The sequence below is a fragment of the Engystomops pustulosus genome, chromosome 1 (assembly GCF_040894005.1).
Source record: "Engystomops pustulosus chromosome 1, aEngPut4.maternal, whole genome shotgun sequence".
Taxonomy (NCBI): Eukaryota; Metazoa; Chordata; class Amphibia; order Anura; family Leptodactylidae; genus Engystomops; species Engystomops pustulosus.
In genome coordinates, this window is record NC_092411.1 from 29,247,082 (window position 1) to 29,273,721 (window position 26,640).

Sequence of the window (26,640 nt, forward strand, 5' to 3'; positions counted from 1 at the left end):
ATACTCTTACATTCCACTGGATCATAACACGTCCAACAGAATAAACACATCAATCCACGGGTCAGGTTGAGGGTCATGGCTCTGGGGACATCTTCTATTTCCGCCCTCATATTTGCATATATAGAAAGCAGAGTGACAGTCTGCTGTACGACAAGGTCTAGTATTGCATATTGCAAGGCTTTATTTATTCATATGAAAAAAGAATCCAATAATGGAGTTTTAAATCATTTATATTTTCATAATTTTTCCACTTTTCTGTTATTTTAATATGCAGTTGGGATTAATTCAGCGTCCTCTGAGCACAGAGCTGTAAGACGCTTTGTGTAGAGGAGTTTCCCTTCAAGCTAAGACACACAGACAGGGCTGTCACTTTGATTTCGCATGGCGCATTAGAATAACACGCATGTGCGGTGTCAGGAGTCCAGAGGCTAACGCTATGACCTACATTTATTTGTCACATATTCATAGTTTAGCAGCTAATACTGACAACTGTTTGTACATCCTACATAAAATCTATGAAGACTATTGACAACTGCTCAAGGTAATTCTATGATCATTTTAATTGTTAGATCGGGGGGAAAAAGTATCCTCAAAGCTGCCAAATTCTTCTTATGGTGCTTCCTTTTGATTCCTTCTCAGAACATTCACCTATAATAGTATAAAGGAAGGGAGCCCCCTCCATGGTGCTGCCAGGTTTACTTCTTTTAAGTGGATTCTGATCACCCCCACAAACTACAAAAGTGAAGGAGGAAAAATCCTCTGATGTGCTCCATATAAATAGAGCATGGGCGCACACACTCAACCTGCTCTCCAGTAACTTTTAAGGGACTTCTGTGACTCCAAAAAGGCTCCACTGAAATGTAGGGCGGCACAGTGGCTAGCACTTCTGCCTTGCAGCGCTGGGGTCCTGGGTTCGAATCCCACCCTGGTCAACATCTGCAAAGAGCTTGTATGTTCTCTCCATGTTTGTTGGGTTTCCTCCTAACACTTCAAAACATACTGGTAGGGATTAGATTGTGAGCCCCATGGGGACAGGGACCAATTTGGCATGCTTTGTGCAGCGCTGCGTAATCTGTGTGCGCTATATAAATAAAGAATTATTATTACTGCCTTGAATTATACTTCGTAGACTTGAGAATGAAAGGAATATCAAGAGTATCTGGATTCAAGAGTAAAATAAATTTTTCAGATGTTCCTTAACTTTTTTTCATAGAATGAAAAGTTGTAATGGATGCGGGAGAGGTCTTTATAACATTCTGTACATAGACATCTACAGTGTCTGCATATCTATACTATGTAAGGCTTCCTGCCTTCTCCACCATGTGCAGTTCCTTGGGTTGCAAACTCGGTCTCATGGTCCTTTGATTGTAACCCGAACATCTGCAGACATTGCGCCATGAGCAACATCATCCATGAGCAGCACCATGGATGTTGCGCCATTAAAAAGTAGGATATGAATGAGCTCCGTCTGTACTGTGTGAGGCTTCCTGCAGACGGCATGTGTAATTCCTTGAGCCACAAACTCGGTCCCGTAGTCCGTTGTTTGCAGCTCAAGGATCTGCACACGTTGCTCCATGGGTTAGGACTTCTACATTTAATTAACTCTTGATGATCAAAGTGGTAACCCCAAAGAAAGGAGGAACTGTATGAGGGAAGAACCGGAGTCATATTTATCACACAACTTATACAATCACTTGGTCCCAGATGATCAGGGTTGTCTTACACCATAGGCAGATGCATCTGGTTTGGGGAATCGGAGACAATTGAGATACTGAGAGAAATGAAGCTTTATGCAAAAAAGATCTTTGAAGGCTTTGAATGACCAGTTAGGAGTCACAGGCAGAGTAGAGTCATGCTACAATGTCCCCTACTGTCTTGAGTGGAGTCATAAAGTCCAAGTATCATCATCATAAATCAATTGGGTGGCAGCTTATAAAGGACAATGTACAGTACTTCTTCTGTGGGACACCATTAAAGCAATGAAGGGCCAGATCTTAGGATACCATCACAGTTTAAAGACCCGACAGGGCGATTTGTGACGCTATCCCTACTATAGGTTCAAGGACCAGCAGTGGGTTAAGGTCCCAAAAGGCCCCATAATGGCTTGGTCAGTGGCCACTTTATAGACTTGTTTCTGGTTCTCTCAGGGCTGTGCATTGCTTGAATGTAATATACCTTGGCTTCATTGTGCCAGACTTAGGAAGCTAGAACATCAAAGCCGGGATGTACTACGCTGGACAGTGAGAGGCACGGACCATAGTCAGTATAAAGGTTTGCTCTTTTTTATTGTGATTCTGCACAGAAATAATACAGGGATTTGGAACACTTGACTATGAGGACCTGTGGGTCCCTTAGTGTCCCAAATGACACTGACAGGTTCCCTTCAAAGCTATGGTAAAGCATGGAAAGATAGAGTCCTTGGTCAGGCTTTCATAATAGGTGGTTATCGTAGCCAGCGTGTGGTGTTCTTCAATCACTATTGGTGAGTGCCAATACTTTTCTCTGGATTGTATGTTTGGACTGTCGCACCACCTTAGATTGACACTTTCACCACCGCTTGAGTGCTTGAACCTGTGATATTAGCCCTGGTTTATTATTTGTAGAGCCGGTCTGCTGGACCTTCTTTGGGGCATTGTTTAATAGTAGGTGGGCCTCCAGAAATCTGCCCCCGATGATGATTGTTGGGTTGTCACGACGACATCAGCAGTTAGTAGCAATCACTGCTTAGGCCTAGTGCCTGAGGGGATCTATAAGATAAAAGCAGTGTTATAATGACACATGGAAGCAAATCTATTTTTGCATTGACATTGTCCAGTTAGTTGTGAGCCATAACTAAATATTCAGATATCTCCTGCACTCTTGGATACCACACTAAGAAATCATTTTCAAGACATATCTATAGGCACACTGTTAATGGACGTAGCGTACCAAGGAGCTGACTAGGGTGAGATTCGATGCTTAGTAGTGAATATTTAGTCACGCTGCACTTGCTATCCAGGATGCTGGATCAGACGTAAATGGCAAGAAATTGAACTGGAGATATTCCATTTATACTGGGTCTAGTGAATAATCATTTTGAGCTGCTTCTCTGCCGTCTGGATGAGATTAGATCCCTGGCGCCGGCATCTCTCCTTAAGCAGTAGGGCCATTTTATTTTTTCCGTACGCTGTAAGCTACAGATGGTGCATGTTTTCTAATAATGTGACTAATGAATGATGCGGCTTCACACAACACATGGGATGGTTCCATGACGGAGAAGAGGCTTCAACTCATCTCAGATTAAAATTTGATAGAAAAGCCACTTCTCCCCTGTAATGAAATAGTATACATTCATATAATGCATTGACTTGTATTCGGACCTCACTACGGGAATCCAATTATTTCTTGCCTGGCTTGCCTGACATTTAGCGATATTGTAGATTAAGGATATTTAGTTCAGGATTGTCTACATTCACATTGTGTAGCGAGGACCTTGTTCTTGACACACATGCTGATACAAGTCGTGGGAGCTTCATGTATCAGACATCTGTGGATATGCCCGAAAGATTTTCTGTAGTTCTCAGTTGCCCTTGAGCAAGTGACTGGAGACTCTATGATGTCTTCCATACACTGAAGCCAGAAAGCAGAGGAGGACCTGCTCCCTATCACTCAGAAGCATCAGGAGGATCATCTAGGACAGTAATGGCGAACCTTTTAGTGGCCAAGTGCCCAAAAAGACCCAAAACCCCCATTATTTATCGCAAGGTGCCAACCAAAAAATAAAGCAGTAACTTACTGCTCCCTGTTCTTCAACAATCATATTGGCCTTCTGAGGACAGCAACACAGTAGAAAGGTGGGAAAATGCATAATTTTAGCTTCTTTCCAGTGTCCCTCTGTAGACCTGTATGGGCCAGCAGGAGGTCCTCCAAAGATAATTTGGCCCTGTCTATTCAGTCTCCCTCTTCCTGCAGTCCCAAGTAGCAAAGTAAGTATCAAAATATGACTGAAAGCAGCATCTTTTAAGTTGCTTGGAATTGCAGGAAGATTCTTTGAGTCCTGTCCGGTGTGCTGGGGCGATGGCTCGGGTGCCCACAGAAAGGGCTCTGAGTGCCACCTTTGGCACTAGTGCCATAGGTTCGCCACCACTGATCTAGGATATGAAATTTAGATAGAAGGTTAGATAGAAATTTGCTGCTTAGCTCCAGCACAGGCTCTCAGTGGCCACTCAACAATGGCCAACAATGACCCTTTGTTGTATTTAGGTACAGACATAATTACCAACCTTTGCGGTGAAGATGGAAAAAAGATGTGTATTCAGCTCTGGAGGACATTGATATTTGATGGCCCGGGTCATACCACCAGCCAAGACAGAGCCCAAAATCCAGGTTGTAGAATGGCGAAAAGTGGTGATTTGGATTTTGGGTGCTATTTTTCTTTCTGAAGTTCACCACTTGGAATAACAACTTATATTCTGTTACATCAGGACTTTTTCAGAGACCCCACTAGAATTTTTTAACCATAGGGAGCTGATCGATCCTGTAAGAAGATTCAGGTCCAGGTCCCATCAAAGTGCAAATATAGAATTTATTAATCCATTAACGTAAAGTCCACAGATGGTTAGTGGTGGCCACACGGTCTGATCATTACTAGCGTACACTGCATTAAATCAGTAACAAGTGCAAAATCAGTGGGAACAAGTGCAAAATCGGTGCCAGGCCCCTGACTAGAGATTTATAGTAATAGTCTTATGTGCCTTATTGGCCCCCTAAGCCTCTTGGACATGGTTGCGACCGCACCCTCTGCAAACCTTAAAATTAAACCCCTGTATGTACAGCACATTCAAAGATGTTTTTTGATATAATGCAGACGGGAGCAGGACTAGTGAGTCACAGCAGTTAGGTCTCTGGCCAGCAGCACAGAGGGGACAGCAAACTACAGAGGAGAGGAGAGATGCTAGAAAATGAAGCTCGCACTGATTTCCTGGACTCCTGATTTAAAAAATTACTTTTAACTTTTAGAGCACGACATGAACTTTCAGAATCCGTTACTAAAATATCCCCCAGTTCATCATTTCATAATCTTATCTGATCTGAATAAATTCAGCAAACTCTCATTTGTATTAGACTCTAAAAAAAAATTGGCTCTTATGTATTCACTTAGCGGAATGAGAATTCCTTATCTTAACTAATGCAGTGAATTTCCAGCTCAGAGAACCAGCAAATAAAAGTGCCCTTAATTTAGCAGCACAAAGCAAAATCCGATTCGATCAAAACAACTTGTTCTTCAGCCTCGTATTATTCTAGGTACTGAGTCTACATGTCAAATGCAGCAGTGGGGAACTGCGGAGAATTGGTATGGACATTATTATTATTATTATGGCTTTGGGGAGGATGTTTCTTCATGAGCTTAAAGATTACAAACTAGATCACATATCTGCGTCCATAGAGTATAGTACAGTGGTGGCGAACCTATGGCACGCGTGCCAGAGAGGGCACGCAGACCCCTCTCTGCTGGCACACGTACCATCTCCCCAGTCTCATCAAAGTGGGCACCGACGCTTGCTGGGTACCTGCACTCCGATACCTACGCGGCCCCGTTGCACTCCGATGCCTGCTGGGTCCCAGCACTCTACTGCCTGCGCGGCCCCGATGTCCCGCTGCCTGCTCCTTCACGGCCCGCCGACGTCTGCGCGGCCCCGGCCCGCTGCCTGCGGAGTCGCGGGGTCCCAGCGCGCCTACGTCTACTTAGCCCCGTCCCGCTGCCTGCGGAGTCGCGGGGTCCCGACGTCCGATGCCTGCTCCTGTGCTCCGGCGGTGATGTCACCGCATCCTCGCCGGCACTTGGTAAGGCCCTCTGTGTTTGTCTGTCTATATTGGGGTAGAGGGTGAGGCCCGGTCTCTATCCTGGGGGGTGAGGGGGGGAGGCCCAGTCTCTATCCTGGGGGGTGGGTGGGGAGGCCCAGTCTCTATCCTGGGGGGGGGGCCCAGTCTCTATCCTGGGGGGTGGAGGGGGAGGCCCAGTCTCTATCCTGGGGTGGGGGGCCTGTCTCTATAGTGAGGTGGGAGTGAGGCCCTGTGTCTATCCTGGGGTGGGGGGTGAGGCCCTGTGTCTATACTGAGGTGGGGGGGCCATGTCTCTATACTGGCTACTGGAGGGACTGGGTATTACCCCTAAACTCACAATGCTGCAGCATTTCTCCTGTGTTGTGTATGTTATTTTCGGACAAAAAATAAAACTTTTACTTAAAGAGCTACAGCCGCAGTACACAGCCATACATGGAGGTACAGCCGCAGTACACAGCCATACATGGAGCTACAGCCGCAGTACACAGCCATACATGGAGCTACAGCCACAGTACACAGCCATACATGGAGCTACAGCCACAGTACACAGTCATACATGGAGCTACAGCCGCAGTACACAGCCATACATGGAGGTACAGCCGCAGTACACAGCCATACATGGAGCTACATACACAGTACACAGTCATACATGGAGCTACAGCCACAGTACACAGTCATACATGGAGCTGCAGCCACAGTACACGGCCATACATGGAGCTACAGCCACAGTACACAGCCATTCATGGAGCTACAGCCGCAGTACACAGTCATACACGGAGCTACAGCCGCAGTACATAGCCATACACGGAGCTACGGCCGCAGTACATAGCCATACATGGAGGTACAGCAGCAGTACACAGCCATACATGGAGCTACATACACAGTACACAGTCATACATGGAGCTACAGCCACAGTACACAGTCATACATGGAGCTGCAGCCACAGTACACGGCCATACATGGAGCTACAGCCACAGTACACAGCCATTCATGGAGCTACAGCCGCAGTACACAGTCATACATGGAGCTACGGCCGCAGTACATAGCCATACACGGAGCTACGGCCGCAGTACATAGCCATACATGGAGGTACAGCAGCAGTACACAGCCATACATGGAGCTACAGCCTCAGTACACAGCCATACATGGAGCTACAGCCGCAGTACACAGCCATACATGGAGCTACAGCCGCAGTACACAGTCATACATGGAGCTACAGCCGCAGTACACAGCCATACATGGAGCTACAGCCGCAGTACACAGCCATACATGGAGCTACAGCCGCAGTACACAGCCATACATGGAGCTACAGACACAGTACACAGCCATACATGGAGCTACAGCCGCAGTACACAGCCATACACGGAGCTACGGCCGCAGTACACAGCCATACATGGAGCTACAGCCGCAGTACACAGCCATACACGGAGCTACGGCCGCAGTACACAGTCATACATGGAGCTACGGCCGCAGTACACAGCCATACATGGAGCTACGGCCACAGTACACAGCCATACATGGAGCTACAGCCGCAGTACACAGCCATACACGGAGCTACAGCTGCAGTACACAGCCATACATGGAGCTACAGCCGCTGTACACAGCCATACATGGAGCTACAGCCGCTGTACACAGCCATACACGGAGCTACGGCCACAGTACACTGTAATATAATAAGATGTTTTCCCAGCCATGATTGGACACAGTTAGTGTGCATTCACACTGCCATTGTGGGGACGCATATATGGCTGCAACCTTGGCTGAATGCTACAGTTATGTATGGACCTCGGTTCTAGCTCTGTATCTAATGTTTGATAGAACGTGTTTTTTACACTTCAATTAGGAGTAGTCAATCTGGTAGTCTTTCTTATTACATGAAGGGTGGGCCCCCCAAAAAATTTTCTCTGGTGGGCCCAAGGTACACCAGTCCGACAATGATGGCAGTAATACAGTATTCATCACTATATTAGCTTCTAGTATAGTGTTATTATTCGTAATGTTGGCCTTTCTATAATGGTCTTTATAACCAGAATTCTGCTATTTATGTGGTTGTAATGGTGGCCTCATGATGTCACAGTGTTATTTGTCTCTTGTATAGTGGTATTGTGGCACTATTGGGCTAAATTGCTGTGTTGGCACCTTGCACTAGAAACGTCGCCTGCAAACGTGGTTTGCAGTTTGGGCACTCGGCCTCTTAAAGGTTCGCCATCACTGGTATAGTAGATCCAGGTCATTGCAGTGGATATACTGTATCTTGGTAAGACATGTTCAGATATTCAGCTTTTCAAGACAATACTGGTTGGTTATACTGGGGCACATTTACTTACCCGGTCCTTGGAGTTCACAGAACTCCGGCGATCATGCACTGTGCCACGATTCACTAAGATCGTGCGCCCGATTTCCTGCATGTGTCGCTTCCCTGCTCAGGTCTGCCGGAGTTCACCATCTTCTTCCTGGTGCATGTAAGTGCATTGTCTTGCGACACAATTTGAAAGTTAAATCCTGCGCTCAGTCCGAATCAGTCGAACAGTCCGACGGCCCGTCCCCGGATTTCAGTCACATGAAAGCCAACGCAGCTGCGCCAAATTCCGATCGCGTGCGACATAATCCCAGCGCAAACCCCTGTTAAATACCCGTTAAAGCTGCACAAATCCTGAAAAGGCAAACAGTCCGACAAAAGTGAGTAGCGCGACCCTTAGTAAATAAGCCCCATTGTGTCACACAGTGATATGCTATGAGTGTTGGACACCCAGTGGTTGTGTTGTAAATTGCATAATGAATTTTGTGCACGGGGCTTGTATGAGGCCCTCCTAGGTACTACTAAACTACTGGCAGTCTATATGCTGTATTATGGTGCCTCAGTGATGCACAGACTTGAAATGTAGTAAGTGGGGGATATTTATCATATTTATCATACGCTGGCGCTCCAGCGTATGATCGCCCCGCCGCTGCGAATTCGCAGCCCGACACATCAAGAGGCTTCTGCCTCTTGATGTATCGGGCCAGTAGCGCAATGTTTATCCTACGCCAGGCAGGGCCTGGCGTAGAAAATAACGCAGCCGGCGACTTTTCACGTTTGAAAAGTCGCCGGCAGCAGCGAGTGCGCAGGCGCGGGGACAGTAACGCCCCGCGCCGGCCCACTCCCGTCCGGCCGCGCCCCCCGCTCGGCCGGCCACACCCCCCCCCTTCACGCCCCTTCACGCTCCACTGGTGTGAAGGTGGTGGTTTGGGGAAAATAATCGCAAAAGCTAGCAATAAGCTAGCATTTGCGATTATTTCAGGGCCTCTGCACCAGTAGCGGTGCGCAGAGGTCCTGATAAATATGCCCCAGTGTCTCCATAATGAAACATGAGATAAAACAATTAAGTTTTTAATATACATACAGAACTATGGAAAGCAGTGCATATATACAGATGTTGATGTACACTGCAAAAACTTACAAAAAAACCTCTGAAATCCATTGAAAAAAAAATGACACTAACAGGGTTGGCCACTTACTAAACTCAACAGGATAAGTAAAAGACCCTAGTAGGGTCATCCATATTATACTTATCCTGTAAAAGTTTCTTGTTCGCCACCAGACAGAAGCTGCAGGTCATGTGACCCCGGGCAGCAGGACTTGAGACTTCCTGTAACTTCATTTGTCCTGCTGGATTTGCAACATTACCACACTGGGGAACTGACTCCATTGTGGGGGCAGCTGGATTCTCAGGGACATGCAGTACAGATTAGTCGTCAGGAATAAATAGTGCTGTACCAGGAGAGTAATAGGTCAGAAACGAAATCCAGCAATATATTCAGACAGGAAGCCATTAGCCAGAAAACCAAAGTCAGTCAGCAATCAGAACATCTTGGAAGAACACTTGCAAACTAGTAACCCTAATGCTCAGGCACCTGCTACTAGTAGGAAATTCCTAATTGCTCAAAAGCCATGAAGGTTTACTAATTGTTTTCAACATACCGTAACTCAGAAAAAGAATAACAAGGGTCTGAAGGTGAACATCATTACTTCCTAACATAGTCAATTAGTTGGATAATAAAGAAACTGGATAAACAACCATGAAATCTGAGTATTAGGGCGGCAGAGATCCAGAGAATATTAACAAAAAACTGAGGATCACAGCGACCCTGGAAATCAGCTATGAATGAAAATGCTTATGTAAGGTAAAGGTTCCTAAAGTGGAAAATAGTTTATTTTGTAAACCTTTTAGGTCAGCAGAATCAAAGCTAAAAGGGAAAAGCTATTGCAATTCCAAAGGGGATTATTTAAAGGGAACCTGTCATCAGGTTTTACACAATTAAACTACTACCCCCTCAGGCAGGGTATGAAATGTCCTTTCTAGAATTCCCTGTTTTATGTGAAATTTTATCCATTTACCTGTAAAATAAATCTCCAAATTCACGTGCAAGTTATCAGCAAAGAGTCATATATTGCCTGAAATGAGTCAAATAAATGTGATATTATTGACCATCCCACTCCCACATTCCAAAAGTGAAGTGATCGACGTAAAAATGCAAAATGTTGCACAAATAATAGCAAACAGGTTGTTCAGCATGATGGATAGAGACAGAAGAGTATTGCTGAAACAACACCTTTAAGTAATGGACATCAGAGTTTCCTCTAACATTTCCTATCACTAGATGTATTTGCAAGTGAACTTCCAACACATCTAATGTCTGTGTGCCTAGATGCTCTTACACTTCACACTAACACTGGCTGAACACATCTTAGGTGTTGGCGATGAATAAGATTGTGCATGTTACAGGATCACTCCAGTCAAAGATAAATCATTGAATAATACACGGTGCAGGTCCTGGAGGAGGAGCAGGACTTGTTTTAGTTGCATTACTAGAACCTTCCTAGAACCTAGAGTCCTGCTCCTCCCTCCAGGTCCTGCACAAGGTATAATTCAACGAATCAGCTGTGACTGGAATGTTCCATTGTTAAAAATCTACCACCAGAGGTATCTGGCAGTGGGTTTGTTTTCCGAATGTCTTTGGCACACACCTCCAACCACTGATATGGTAGTGGCTATGACATAGGGTACATGGAGACGGTAATAACTGCACTGCCCCAACCCATCCACTGGAAACCAGCAGGACACAGAACGTCACAGGGAGTCCTGCTGCTCGGAGGCCACGTGACCTACAAATCTGGGTGACCCTATTAGGGTCTTAGAATTACCCTATTAAACTTTGTTATAAGTGACCAACCCCTTTAAACTTTTGATAAATGTGTTGGAAAGTGTTTCAGGCAATTTTGATGTGCAAATTATAGTTAATTAATAAATCTGCCCCAAACGATTGCGTTACAAAAAACCTGGAAGAAGCTTTGTATGAAAATTTTCCTAGCTTCCAAGTAGATCATATAGGATCATTGGTGGAGATTCGTGTGCAAGTGAATGATGAAGCGCCGGATATATGGGGGAACCCCTGATGGGTGCCTTCTAATGTATCTAGGCTCTGCCCTGCTACCTACTTGGCACCCTCCCCCGCTCTGTTGGCGTGCAGTCGACGTAAAAGGGCAAATAAACATAATTACTGATGGTTCTCTAGGCATTGCAATTATTTCAGGACTTGTGCTCCTTGTGCCATCCTGATAGATCTTCCCCATTTAATGGTGCAACTGGGAAATAAAAATTGTTCTGTAACAATACGACAGGAAAGGGTTCGCCGTGTTAAGCGCGGGGATGATGGAGGAGGCCTCTCAGCCACTGATGAGGGGACCATCACTAAAGTTGTTGTACCTCACACAGATCTTTTCCAGTAATTTCATGTATTTCTTTATCAGGAGAAAAGCCATAATAACATTACAAACACACAATTCAGTTCTTCGGGACACTTAACAAAATCAGCATTTTCAGAGAACCATTACATGATGTACCAGGCCAATTTCCGACCACTTATCAGAGGAATCCTATTCATTCTCTGTTCCATCCAAGCATTTCTGTTTGTTTAATGCACAACGGTGAACTCACTATCATTATGGTGGATACTTCAAGCTCCCGCTCATTAATACTAATACGTACCTATCTTGATTGTTAAAGGGGCAGCATTACATAAAATATGGCTGCTTTTTCCCAGATACAGCACCACACAAAGCGCTAAAGCCCCCATATATCCTAGGAATTGTATCAGTCATAGCCAAAGCCAAAACAATCAGGGTCTTAACAATCACAATCGTCCCGTTACAACCTGTACTCACCATCATTCTGCATTGTGCCTTTCCTCTGTTCCCTCTTCCTGGAAACATGGGACTGAATTATTATTCTCCTTGCTAAAAAGAATATCCGTATAATGGGACAACTATCTGATTAGTGGGGGTCTGGCTATTAGGACCCCTACCATTGTTATGAATGGGGGTCCTGTTCACACTAGTTTAATGAAGCAAGAATGTCGGTCAAGCATGCGTCCTGGCGCTCCATATAATACTATGGGAGTGTGAGAAATTACCCTGTACGGATGAGTGATATTTTTTGATTTGTAGATTTAGTACAAATGTGACCTTTTTCAGGCGCCAAACCAAATCTGAATTTTTTTCTGTTTCGCTTCGAATGAAACTTTTAAAATGACAGCTAGCTACGGCTGTCATTCATCTCAGAACTTAGGGAGGAATGAGGGAAAATGAAATCAATTTTAGTCTTTTAAATGGACCAAAGGGGTTACATACCAAATTTCAGGATAATTATAACAACATCGGCTTCAAATGAATAGATTCGGAACAAAGCTTGAGTGAAGCGAAGCTTGGATGATTCACTTATCTCTATTGCTGAGCCCAGCATTCGGATACCTCCACCACCATTGTAGACAGTGAATTGGAGATCCCTAGATTCCATGCAATGTGCCCTGGAACCTCTGATGTACCTATGCTTAACCGGCTCCTACATTCAGTTAGTGAGGGGAGTCTGTTCTCATGATCAGTAGGGTCTTCTTAAAAGGTTGGATAGCTCTCAGGTCACAGTGGCGAATGGGTTAATCCCACCAGTCTCTGTAGTCTGCTGGCTGCTGTAGGACTTGCTAAAGTAAAAAGGGGGTTCAGGGTTGTGTAACCCCTGGCTTGTTATCTCCCAACCCACAGATGGTGAATCAGGATACCCTTGATGTTAAAAATAAAAACCAGGAGACAGAAGTGGTGATCCAACGTAGGTACGTACGCTTCCTGAGATACACTCCTGTACCTGCACCTAGAGGTACATACGCTTCCTGAGATACACTCCTGTACCTGCACCTGGAGGTACATACGCTTCCTGAGATACACTCCTGTACCTGCACCTGGAGGTACGTACGCTTCCTGAGATACACTCCTGTACCTGCACCTAGAGGTACATACGCTTCCTGAGATACAATTCTGTACCTGCACCAGGAGGTACATACGCTTCCTGAGATACACTCCTGTACCTGCACCTGGAGGTACATACACTTCCTGAGATACACTCCTGTACCTGCACTTGGAGGTACATACGCTTCCTGAGATACAATCCTGTACCTGCACCTGGAGGTACATACGCTTCCTGAGATACAATCCTGTACCTGCACCTAGAGGTACATACGCTTCCTGAGATACAATTCTGTACCTGCACCAGGAGGTACATACACTTCCTGAGATACACTCCTGTACCTGCACCTAGAGGTACATACGCTTCCTGAGATACAATTCTGTACCTGCACCAGGAGGTACATACGCTTCCTGAGATACACTCCTGTACCTGCACCTGGAGGTACATACACTTCCTGAGATACAATCCTGTACCTGCACCTGGAGGTACATACGCTTCCTGAGATACACTCCTGTACCTGCACCTGGAGGTACATACGCTTCCTGAGATACACTCCTGTACCTGCACCTGGAGGTACATACGCTTCCTGAGATACACTCCTGTACCTGCACCTGGAGGCACATACGCTTCCTGAGATACACTCCTGTACCTGCACCTGGAGGTACATACGCTTCCTGAGATACAATCCTGTACCTGCACCTGGAGGTACATACGCTTCCTGAGATACACTCCTGTACCTGCGCCTGGAGGTACATACGCTTCCTGAGATACACTCCTGTACCTGCACCTGGAGGTACATACGCTTCCTGAGATACACTCCTGTACCTGCACCTGGAGGTACATACGCTTCCTGAGATACAATCCTGTACCTGCACCTGGAGGTACATACGCTTCCTGAGATACAATCCTGTACCTGCACCTGGAGGTACATACACTTCCTGAGATACAATCCTGTACCTTCACCTAGAGGTACATACGCTTCCTGAGATACAATCCTTTACCTGCACCTGGAGGTACATACGCTTCCTGAGATACACTCCTGTACCTGCACCTGGAGGTACATACACTTCCTGAGATACAATCCTGTACCTGCACCTGGAGGTACATACGCTTCCTGAGCTAAAATCCTGTACCTGCACCTGGAGGTACATACGCTTCCTGAGCTAAAATCCTGTACCTGCACCTGGAGGTACATACGCTTCCTGAGATACAATCCTGTACCTGCACCTGGAGGTACATACGCTTCCTGAGATACACTCCTGTACCTGCACCTGGAGGTTCATACGCTTCATGAGATACAATCCTGTACCTGCACCTGGAGGTACATACGCTTCATGAGATACAATCCTGTACCTGCACCTGGAGGTACATACGCTTCCTGAGATACACTCCTGTACCTGCACCTGGAGGTACATACGCTTCCTGAGATACAATCCTGTACCTGCACCTGGAGGTACATACACTTCCTGAGATACAATCCTGTACCTGCACCTGGAGGTACATACGCTTCCTGAGATATAATCCTGTACCTGCACCTGGAGGTACATACGCTTCCTGAGATACACTCCTGTACCTGCACCTGGAGGTACATACACTTCCTGAGATACACTCCTGTACCTGCACCTGGAGGTACATACGCTTCCTGAGATACAATCCTGTACCTGCACCTGGAGGTACATACACTTCCTGAGATACAATCCTGTACCTGCACCTGGAGGTACATACACTTCCTGAGATACAATCCTGTACCTATAAGGTCCAAGCCCAAAGCTGTAACATGGAGCGCTCTCCTGTTCCTGTTAAAGTGTGTCCTCTATCTTCTCTGGACCCTTATATCAGGCCCTTTTTGCCTTCTCTATAATTTCTTTATCGTAGGCCTTGGCCTCTATGCTGGGACATACATCCAGCTACTCCTGGGAACATTGACGCATTATAATCCTGTAGGGAACAATTCAATTCTGTACAAAACATTGCACTAATTTGCTTTAACCCTTTCGCTTATGTGGAAGGGCCCTAAAACTGAACTTTGGGACACTACACTATCCCTTTGAGGCCACCATACTTCTATACAATTGTTGCTTAGTAACAGCATATCACCTAAGCCATTGACATGGCCTATAAGGCATTTGTTCATATGTATAAGTCACATCTACTCTTCATACTCGGATGTTTCCCACAAAGTAATTAAAATAAATTAGCCTATAGTTAGATGTGATACAGGAGGGGTAAGTCCGAGATTTACAGCAGAAAGGTGATTTATGTAGTTGGGTAGTCGGCCCTCATAATGTCTATTCCCTGATTAATCCTCACAATGACGACTGAATCCCTGATTTAAGTACATCATCGATGGATAATAAATCTAACATGGATTGTGTGGCTAATACTGGACGTCTGCTGCTGACATATGCTGTTTCCCTGTCCAGGAAGGTTTTTTTTGTAATAAGATCCATGGAAAGAAAGCTTTACCTAAATATACTGCATCTATATGATCATTCTATTATCTTGGCTTATACTGGGTACATATTACATGTATCACATATGTTTCATGTGAGTCACAAGTTTCTTCAGAAAGGGTTAATTATATATCAGAATATCCCAGCAAATAATTTGGTGGGAACCTATCTTTTAGGCTATGTCTGGAATATAGCCGCCATCTTGAAAGTTGTCATATTGGACAAAGGGCAGGTTTTTCCAGGTGGCCATGTACTGGATCAAACAAGATGAGAATTATCTTCTAAATCAGAAATCAGATTTGCAATTTCCCTTGTGGTTCAAAAGTGATAAATCTATTCTCATGCAGGTTTACAATGATCGGATCCAGCACCTTCAGTACTGTGTTCAGCACCAGGGACAGGGCTAGATCCATGTTTCAGTAGGCCCCTGGGCGACAGCGCCTGAGTGCCCCCCTTTGTATGGAACTCACATGGTGGCATTAAAAATTCAGAAACTAAAACAGTCTCATGATCTCTAAAATATTCCCTAGTTAATCATCCCAATCAGCCCCCTCATGGTTATTATATATAAAGCCCCCCTCACCATCTATGGATTTATTAGAAACAGTGCCCTCACTCCCATGGATTCCTTATGTACAGCCTTGGGTGGGCCCTCCAGCAGCCCTGGGCCCTGACACTTGCCCAGGTATGTCCAGTGCTGGCGCCGGCCCCGACCAGGGACAACACATCATATAGCTATGTATCACAGGGAACGTTCCTAGTTGTTGCAACATTCTGTCAATCAAGCATTTAGAAGCATTTAGAAGATATCTACTGTCTAATGTCTTTGAAAAGACACACCGGATGGCGGATGGTCATTACAATGGGAGTCATTAGTTGTTACCCAGCATCTGTTGCCCAACCAGAATGCACTTTATCTGTGTATTGTAACAATGTAGATCTTCCATTTACATATAATCCCTAAGGAAGGGAATGAATGGCAGATGGGTTTATCTCTAGGATGAATGTTAGATGCCCTGAAGGAGCGCAGTGCACAATAGACAGACTGACAGTAATCCTCTCCCGCTTACATGGATGGACGCTGGATGGAGCTGCATGGTGATATATGGAAGACACCGAAACAGTGTGTGGACTTGTACACAGAAATTGTGTCAGAACCGTATTACGTTTGGTAACTGCATTATTAAGGAGCAAGAAGTGGGCCAGTCACTTAAAGAATACCAACGGTATCTGTGGGTAGAACCTCTTCCACCGGTCTGCCTTACTAGCCAGGGGCAAAATAGGACTGCAATGTGCCCCTTTTTTAACATCCGTTTCTTCAATATAGTAATTAAACCAAACCATGCTATGCTGTGTAACATCTTCAGTTCTACGGTAGTAGTAGTAGTAGTAGTAGTAGTAGTAGTAGTAATAGTACAGAAGTGATAGATCTGTGCACATATACAGGATAAGAGGATTAGTACCATGATGCGCCTTAATATGCAAGATAGGAGTAACATTTCTGTGCTGTGGCCATATATACAGCATAAGTGTAGTAGTAGTTTGCTGTACCCAGAGCAGGATCTGAGTAGTAGTACTGTGATGTGCCCATTTATACAAAATTAAAATAGTACTAGTAATATGATCTGCCCATATATACAGCATAGGAGTAGAAGTTCTGTGCTATCCCCTTAATGTATATGTGGGATAGACATAGTAGTTATAGTTGGCTGCCCTTGAAAGTAGCCAAAAAGTAATGTGTTCCTTATCCCATGGAAAATATATGGCAGATATATACAGGATAGGATGCATAGATCTGTGCAGTGCCCAAATATGCAGGATAAGAGGAGTTGCACCATTCTACGCCCAACAACATAGGATAGAAGTAGTAGTAGTAGTGTGCAGCACCCATATATACAGGACAGGAATAGTAGTTCTGTGTAGTGGCCATATATACAGGACAGGAATAATAATTCTGTGCAGTGGCCATATATACAGGACAGGAATAGTAGTTCTGTGTAGTGGCCATATATACAGGGCAAGAATAGTAGTTCTGTGTAGTGGCCATATATACAGGACAGGAATAATAATTCTGTGCAGTGGCCATATATGCAGGATAGGATGCGTAGTTCTGTGTAGTGGCCATATATACAGGACAGGAATAAGAGTTCTATGTATTGGCCATATATACAGGGCAGGAATAGTAGTTCTGTGTATTGGCCATATATACAGGATAGGATGTGTAGTTCTGTGTAGTGGCCATATATACAGGACAGGATGTGTAGTTCTGTGCAGTGGCCATATACAGGCAGTCCCCGGGTTACGTACAAGATAGGTTCTGTAGGTTTGTTCTTAAGTTGAATTTGTATGTAAGTCGGAATTGTATATTTTATCACTGTAGCTCCAGACAAATTTTATTTTTTGCCCAAGTGACAATTGGAGTTAAAATTTTTTTGATGTAATTGGACCAAGGATTATCAATAAAGCTTCATTACAGACACCTTACAGCTGGACATTGCAGTCTGGGACTATAGTAAAGCTTCCAGAGAGCTTCACCAGAGGTCACAGTGGGCAGAGGGGTCCGTCTGTAACTATGAGTCGTCTGTAAGTCGGGTGTCCTTAAGTAGGGGACCGCCTGTATACAGGATAGGATGCGTAGTTCTGTGTATTGGCCTTATATGCAGGAAAGGATGTGTAGTTCTGTGTAGTGGCCATATATACAGGACAGGAATAATAGTAGTTCTGTGCAGTGGCCATATATACAGGATAGGATGTGTAGTTCTGTGTATGGGCCATATATACAGGACAGGAATAGTTGTTCTGTGCAGTGGCCATATATATAGGATAGGATGTGTAGTTCTGTGTAGTGGCCTTATATAAAGAATAGGGGTTGCGGTACTGTGTTGTCTCTGTATGTACATGATAAGAGTTTGGTGGTCTAGGGCAGTGTCACCCCTAGACAAAGGCAGCACTGCCAAAATATATGAGTGTGTTTATGAGGTTTGCAAATTAAAGATCCAAATAAAGTACCAGTGTACCAGGCACTTGGTTTTAACCCCCATAACCAAAGTTCTCCCTTTCCCTCTAATGGCTCCTGGTGCAGCTGCACAACTTGGGGTGGGTTAGTAGAAGCGCCACGTCTAATGCATGCAGGGGGAGGGTGTACAACAAAAAATGCAAGCGCAGCCTGAGCTGGTAAGTGCGGTAATACTTTACTATAATTTATACCACTTGATAGCTGTAATGAGGGTTGTGGGGGATAGTGGGAGGAAGGGGGGGAGCTGGGTAACGTGTTGTGCCAACTGCTAAGTGAAGCGTAGTAACTTACAGCGTTGTTTTGACTGCTAGAAATTGATGAACAGTAAATGTATTTGGCAATAATGGACTATATCACTATATACTGTACATAGCACCTACCTGTATATGGACGGCATGAAACCAATTAAATAATATATTTCATTAATACACATTTCATTGTTTCCCCCAACCAAAATCAAGATAAAATTGCACCTTATGCCTTTGTGACAGGCAGGACGGGTTTGGTTGTGACTTGCAGGATTTACAATGTTAGTTCATTTTAATTAGAAGATTTTTACCAGTAACATAAATTGGGCCCCAAATCCACAATTTGCCTCTTGCTTTGTTCTTTTCTGCTCGGTTTACTCCTGCTGCTGATTTGGGTTTTGATTATGCATTCATGAGATATATTATGCCTACAAGCTGATTACTCTGTTTCATCTTTTAGGCTTAAGCTACGAGGGCAATTTCTAGTACAGTGATCACTGCCAGTAATCAGTCACCTTCTTTAGACTCAGTATTTTGTGAATAAGTTAGAGGTATAGGTACATCTCTGCAGCCAAAAGCAGTATATAACTGTACTGTATACAGCCACCCTACCGTCCTATAAGTTCCTGTGATGTAAAGAATTTTACACTTCTTTTGATAAATGTGGACCATTGTTCTATCTACAAGTAGCATGTTATTGAGTAGGAGTAGCCAAACAGGTTGTCCATACTGTTCTATCTGCAGGCAACATATTGTAGATGCAATAATAGTAAGGAATAACCCAAAGAGGTTTGTAGCGCACCAATCCATATATAGCCACTGCTGCTATCGTCACAGATCCCACAAGGACTGGCGTGGTGTGAACCAACACTGGGAACCCATTTTGCAGACTTGGTCCAGGCTTAAATTAACATCAGTATTTCAAACATGTCTATCCATAAAAAGCAGTATGCCACCACCATCAGTACTGCAAGTGTGTACAGGACAAATGAAAATCTAATGCGTTCCTAGTGTTGTAAAACACTAGGCCAGTGGTGGTGAACCTATGGCACTGGTGCCAGAAGTGGCACTCGGAGCTATTTCTGTGGGCACTCAGACCATTGCCCAAGTTCACCATATATGACCAAATCCCCCAAATCTTCCTGCAGTCCCAGCAACTTAAGAGATGCTGCCCTCAGCGCTATTTTAAAGCAACACTTCATTGGTTGTTTGGAACTGCGGGAAAAGTGAGAAGGTGCTGACAGAACTGCGTCATCTTTGGAGATCATCCTACTGGACCCACCATTCTTCCTCTACAGAGAGACCCTGGAGAGAAGCTATAATGAGAGTCTGAATTTGCCCTCCTTCTTTCAACTGTATTGGTGGTCTCGGGGGGCTGATACGATTAAAAGATGTGGAAGAACAGGTACCAATAAGTTACTGTTTAAAAGCCATGTTGGCACTTCACGGTAAATAAGTGGGATTTAGATTGTAGTTTGGGAACTCGGTCTCTAAAAGGTTTGCCTCACTGCAGAACAGAACAGGATTTGGGTTCTGCCGGGATTCACTAAGGTAGTTCCCCCGATGTCCACCAGGTGTCACTGCTGCGCTGAATTCCCTTGGAATGCAATGAAGTTCACCAAGCCAGGCCGGGTGCAGGTAAGCACGTGTCTAGCGACACATTTAAAAAAAAAAAATACGGCGGTTTCTCCGAATCTGACGGGTTTTCTGACGGCCACGCCCCCCAATTTACGCCGCGTGCATGCCGGCGCCGATGCGCCACAATCCGATTGCGTGCGCCAAAATCCCGGGGCAATTCAGGGAAAAACGGCTCAAGTCGGTAAAATTTGGGTAAAACGATGTAAAAACGCTATTCGGGCCCTTAGTAAATGACCCCCACTATGTACAATATCCTCCTGCTCTAAAACATACTGGGGCAGATTTACTTACCTGGTCCATTCGCGATCCAGCGGCGCGTTCTGTGTGGAGGATTCGGGTTCTGCCGGGATTCACTAAGGTAGTTCCCCCGATGTCCACCAGGTGTCGCTGCTGCGCTGAATTCCCTCGGAGTGCACTGAAGTTCACCAAGCCAGGCCGGGTGCAGGTAAGCGCGTGTCCAGCGACTTTTTTTTTTTTTTTAAATACGGCGGTTTCATGCCCCCGATTTCCATCGCATGCATGCCAGCGCCGATGTGCCACAACATGATCGCGTGCGCCAAAATCCCGGGGCAATTCAGGGAAAAACGGCGAAAGTCGGTAAAATTCGGTTAAAACAACGTAAAAACGCGATTCAAGCCCTTAGTAAATGACCCCCACTGTGTGCAGATAGGACACTATATACAATCTGCTCAGCTTCCCCTGCTCTATAACATGCTGCCTGCAGATAGGACACTATATACAATCTGCTCAGCTTCCCCAGCTCTATAACATGCTGCCTGCAGATAGGACACCATGTACAATCTGCCCAGCTCCTCCTGCTCAATAACATGTTGCTTTCTGATAGGACAGTATGTATAAGGAGTATGTATCAAGGAAAAAAGCTATTCATACAATAAAAAGGGGGTAGTGACGCAGTCTTTGGATCGATATTTAAGTTCTCTGCACAGAGGAAAGACCCCAGTGCTAGATTAGTGCTACCAACTCTTTATTCTGGGGATCAGAATCTGAATACCAACATATCACAAGAATCTAATATCTAAAGACCTTACTAATATTCTGTAATAGTCTACATGTATCAAGGATCCCCCCAATCATAGTTCACTTCATCTGCCATTTGAAGGATCTTGTACCCTGAACCTGTCATAGTGCAATGGTGATGTGTCAGTCAGGGGGGGTCTGAATAATTAACCCCCTATTTTCCTTCTTTATGATCCCAAATGAGCTGTCCAGCCAAACTCTCAGGAGTCACAGAATCCCTGTCTCCTACAGATGCCCCTGGAGGAGGCTGTGCTCACTTTCCTGACCTAATTGGTCCTTTTAGAAGCCTTTTTTTTAAGTAAGTGGTTTTCATTTTGCAGGGATATCCTAATCTAAGTGGATGAGGCTCTGGTAATAGGTTCCCTTTATTGGATGTCTCAAGCACAGGGGATAGAGGTTACCATGACTGTGTATGTGTAGACTCTATGGGGTTTTAGGAAAACAATTGGAACATATGCTGCATGAGATCTTGTATGTGCATCATGTTATGTATTTGCAGATAACCCAGTGCTCTCCTGCTGCTGAGGACACATAGAGGTAATGATCTAGTACCATGTTTGCCTTGTAACCAGACACTTCCTGAGGCTACTGAGAGCTCTGCCTTTGTCCTCCAGCACACATCCCTCTCCTCTCCAGCTGCCTGATGATGATATATGCTGCTAAGCAGACACCACCTTCCCATTCATAGTCTGCAAATACACTAAAACCCCAAGCAGACTGCAGCCCAGCCACACACACAGGAGCCTGGCACAATCACATGGAGATCTATGGAAAGGTATGTACCATTGTCTATTATCCATTGCATTGCTAACAATAGCCAAGGCCAGGGAATGACTGCACCCATAAATAATACTGCCATCATCCTCCTCTCACATCTTTCACTTTTGCAGTGTAGACCAAGGCTGCCAGAAGGAAGCTGAGCACTGCTGCATTGTGGGAGGTGTAGTTTCTAGCATAGCATATGTTACATTGATGGATTAGGGAAGGGAGAAAGCTGCAGGACTACAAGATCCAGGAGAGGAGCTGCCAGGCAGGGAGTACATGAAGGCAGTGGACAGCTCCTGGTACTGAGCAGAGCACTGAGCCTGCAGGGTGGCTGGGTCTGGAACAGGAGTGGACCAGGGACAGTTCTCCTCTTGGGTTGCATCTTGTAAGAAGGCAAAGGAAAAGACAGAATGAGACACGAAGCTCCTATGCAGGTTAGTAAGACAATGCCTTCTCCATAGATCCTAAAACCATCTCCTATATTAATGGACACTTAAATCACATATAAACCTTCCCAGATCCTCACTGCATACTCTCAGTTTCCAACACAGCATAAAGTATCAAGTGTACAAAATATTTTACAAATGTAATCTATGAAAAGGTAAACATTAGGGTGAACAGATACAATGTATTCCTACTGTCCCTACATAACTTGCTTCACAACAGGTAATGTCTGCACAATTGGTTGGGAAAAACAACATGAGATGGAGCAGAGCTGAGTTTGTTGTGTGGCACAGCAACTGATTGTTGTACAGTATGATGGTATCTCTGATAATTGTCATAGCATTGTTTTAGGAGAAGCTGTAGAATAATCTAGATGGCTCTAGGACCTGCTACAACTGTTGTGAGTGTATTATTTTTAAATGCATTATCTTGTGACTTATGGGTAAGGTTAGTTCTGTATCACTCTCATTATAATCTGTGTGCATATCCATATATGTAATATATATATATATATATATATAGAGAGAGAGAGAGAGAGAGAGAGAGAGAGAGAGAGAGAGTAAATCTATGATGGATATTTACACCATTATCAGCCTTAGTAATCACACATCTGTATGTGTCTAGTACAGTACATACACTCGATACAGATTACCAAAATAATATCTACATAAAGAGCATTGTACATCAGATGCACTTTAGAAAGGATTTGGCATCTACAAAAAGGGGCTACAGGAGAGGATATCACTTGTATAGTGATCTCTTCCATGTAGAGGGATATTACAAGTATTCTCTTTTTGGGGGCTATATATTTTTGTAATAAATCACAGTTTTGATCATTAAACTTCAAAGTAGGGTCTCAATATAATAATATAGAAGTCTGATTATTCAATCTGTTGATCATTCTAATGATAGTTTATCCAACATTCTACCTATATTACTATCCTATATGTAGCTCTATCTATCCAGTTATGTAAAATCTATCTATCTAGTTATATCTTATCTTATCCATCTAGTTATGTAATATCGATCTATCCATCTATCTCTATGTAACTCATGTCTATGTACCCAACTAACTATTTATTTTTTTAACTATCTTTTTCATATATTTGTGTGCATATTCAGTTTCTCATATCTATCTATTGATTTGTAGCATTATGTGTCCATTTATCTATTCACCCATCCGTCTACAATTATACCACACTGCATCATACCTGGCAAAAACTGAAAGCTATACATATAGCTTTCCATTTTAATAACGATCATAAGAGAAAGGTGTAAGTGCACTCCCTCTGTGTACATTCTGTGTTTGTCACTACTGTCCCTTACATAGAACCCCATAGGACCCCCCACTGATCAGCTGGCATCTGTTATGGAATCAAGCAGAAAGTGCTGAATTTCCCTGCAGCACCACCAGAGGCGAAATTAGGTATAACACCTGCCCCATTAACAATAGATTTCTGTGGTGGCTAATTTTGTGCACCAATTCTCTTTTCCCTATAAGAACTTGATGACTCCCATGGTAGAAATCAATGGGGGATCCAAGGGTTGGACCCTTGCAATAAGACATCTATCCTCATTCCTATAGGTATTGTCTCCTTTTACTACTCTTCCGTTACAGATGATGTCCGAGGATAGAAAAGATTGGGCATATTAAATTGTAACATGCCCAATCCTTGTGTTCTCAGGGAAGATAAAATGATGTTAGAAATGTTTTCTCAGCTAAGTGTGCATGTATATGGCGGAATCAGGAGGAATGGTTGGCAGCCAAATTTTGTGGGCAATTCAAGTTTCACGTTCATCAGTCTTGTGACCGAGTGATCATTTTAGTGATGGATCCTTCATAATAACTTTCAATCCGACAGGGAGTAAACATGGCTATCATAGCATGTACCATTGGAATAAGAGAAGCTTTGGTAGTTAAAGGGTTTGGCCACTTATAGGAAACTTTAACAGTAAGACCCTTATAGGGTCAACCATATTACACTCAAGCCTCTGATATGGGGGCGGTTGTGATGGAGGGCACATGAAGACAATAATGACTACAAAGCCCCATCATTAGGGTACCTATGATATGGGTGCCCCTATTATGGTCTTAGACTTACCCTATATTAAACCTTCCTATAAGTGCTTAACCCCTTTAAGTAAGTTTATTAGTCCCCCTATTTCTTCTTTAATTTTAGGATTAGACCTTTAATTATCCAGTAGTTCTGAGATTATAATAACCCAGTATCCCCATATTTCATCAAAACAGATGATGAGAGATGTAGTATATTGGAGTTAATCACTGAATAATCAGGTTTTCAATAGATTTAGACTAAAATGATGTTCATGTTGTTCTGTGACTCATTTCCTACTACTAAAAATTCATCAGACCCTCTCTGTGTATAGCACCCTGCATTCATATTATAATAAAGTAACCTGCTTATAGCATCCCCTATAAATATGTATATCCCATAACATCCATATTATCAGGAGGATCTGCGTTTCCAAATATAACTGTGCTATCAGGAGATTTGTGTCCCCATCTGCTGTTCCCTCTCCCATAGTAATCTCCTGCACTGCTCTTGTACTCTACACAGCCAAAGTCACTGGGTCCTATGGGAGTCCATGTTATTGTGATATTGTATCGCTGGGGCAGTGTAGGATGCAGACCAGATTTATTACCAAGCTGTGCTCCAACCTTCATTTTACCCTCCAGACTGTTGTTACAGTGTGACTTTTCATGAATTAATTGAATTATCACAGTGCAATATTTCTTCTACTACTGAACCTTTTGGTAGCCACAGTCACTTGCCTCCATGAATTGGACAAATCCACTTGCAGGCTAATGGCTGTAAAACATGGCAGAAACCTAAGGTTCAGACCCAGGTTCAGTTCTAGAGGGTTAGGTTTAGGGTTAATCCAGTCCACAAGACTGCGAGGTAACATATCCTAAGGTCTTATCTCTAATTCCTATAGAACAGTGATGGCGAAACTTTTAGGGACCGGGTGCCCAAACTACAACCAAAACACACTTATTTATAGCAAAGTCCCAGCATGGCAATTTAAGTAGTAATTTATTGCTACCTGTTCTACCACAATTTTCAATTATATCGGCCTTCTGAGGACAATAAAACAGTTGAAAGAAGAAGGGTGAATTTGGACTTATTTTGTAGCATCTTGCCATGGTCCCCCTGTACAGAAACAAATGTGGGGCCTAGAGGAGCTCTAAAGAAAATCCTCCCCTTTCCACATGTTCTACCCCTTCCTGCAGTCCCAAGCAATCAAGAAAGTGTTGCTTTAAAATAGCCCTGAGAGCAGCATTTCTTGAGTCGCCTGGGACTGCAGGAGGATTCTTTGAGTTCTACGCCATGTTGATGGCTTGGGTTCCCAAAAATAGAGCTCCGAGTGCCACCTCTGGCACCCGTGCCATAGGTTCGCCACCACTGCTATAGAAGAATAGATTGGTGGCCAAATTTGCCCTATTCCATTAGGGAACTTGTGGGTCTTATGCTAGTGATCCCTGGTGATTCCAGTGGTTGGACCGATAAAACAGGGTCTTGTCTTCTTTCCAAAGTTTTTTCAGGTTTACTCCCCCCCCACTTAAAGAAAATCTACCATCAAAATCAAGCATAATAAACCAGAGACACTCATAGATCCAGGGACTGTGACTGTGGTAATCTTCTTGTTATCTTTGGCCTCCTTCCTTCTAAAATCAACTTTTAAAATTATGCTTATAAGACTGACGGACTCTGTGGGTGCTTTACCAGAGCCTCTCCATGCTCTGGCTTCATAGACTACACTGTTACACTGTACAGGAGCACTTCTTACCCTCCGCACTCCCTCCCCCCACTGCCAGCTCTAATCTCACAGTGGGAAGGGGTAGTGCTCATGACAGTAACGGTGCTTCGAGCTCTTTAGCATGATTTTTAAAAAATGTGATTTGGGGAGGAAGGAGG

General features: G+C 44.2%; 1 protein-coding gene across 2 annotated transcripts in view; it reads left to right on the forward strand.

The window, feature by feature from the left end:
* The first annotated feature begins 22,077 nt into the window (after positions 1-22,077).
* Positions 22,078-26,640, forward strand: part of RAB3C (RAB3C, member RAS oncogene family) — a 130,395-nt gene continuing 125,832 nt past the window's right edge. The window contains exon 1 of one of the 2 annotated variants that reach the window (XM_072136823.1): positions 22,078-22,268. In XM_072136823.1, the coding sequence (XP_071992924.1) occupies positions 22,251-22,268 (18 nt within the window). In that variant the 5' untranslated portion in view covers positions 22,078-22,250. Of the gene's footprint in view, positions 22,269-22,458; positions 22,693-26,640 lie in introns of those variants that run through there. The other variant, XM_072136814.1, reaches the window with a different exon arrangement.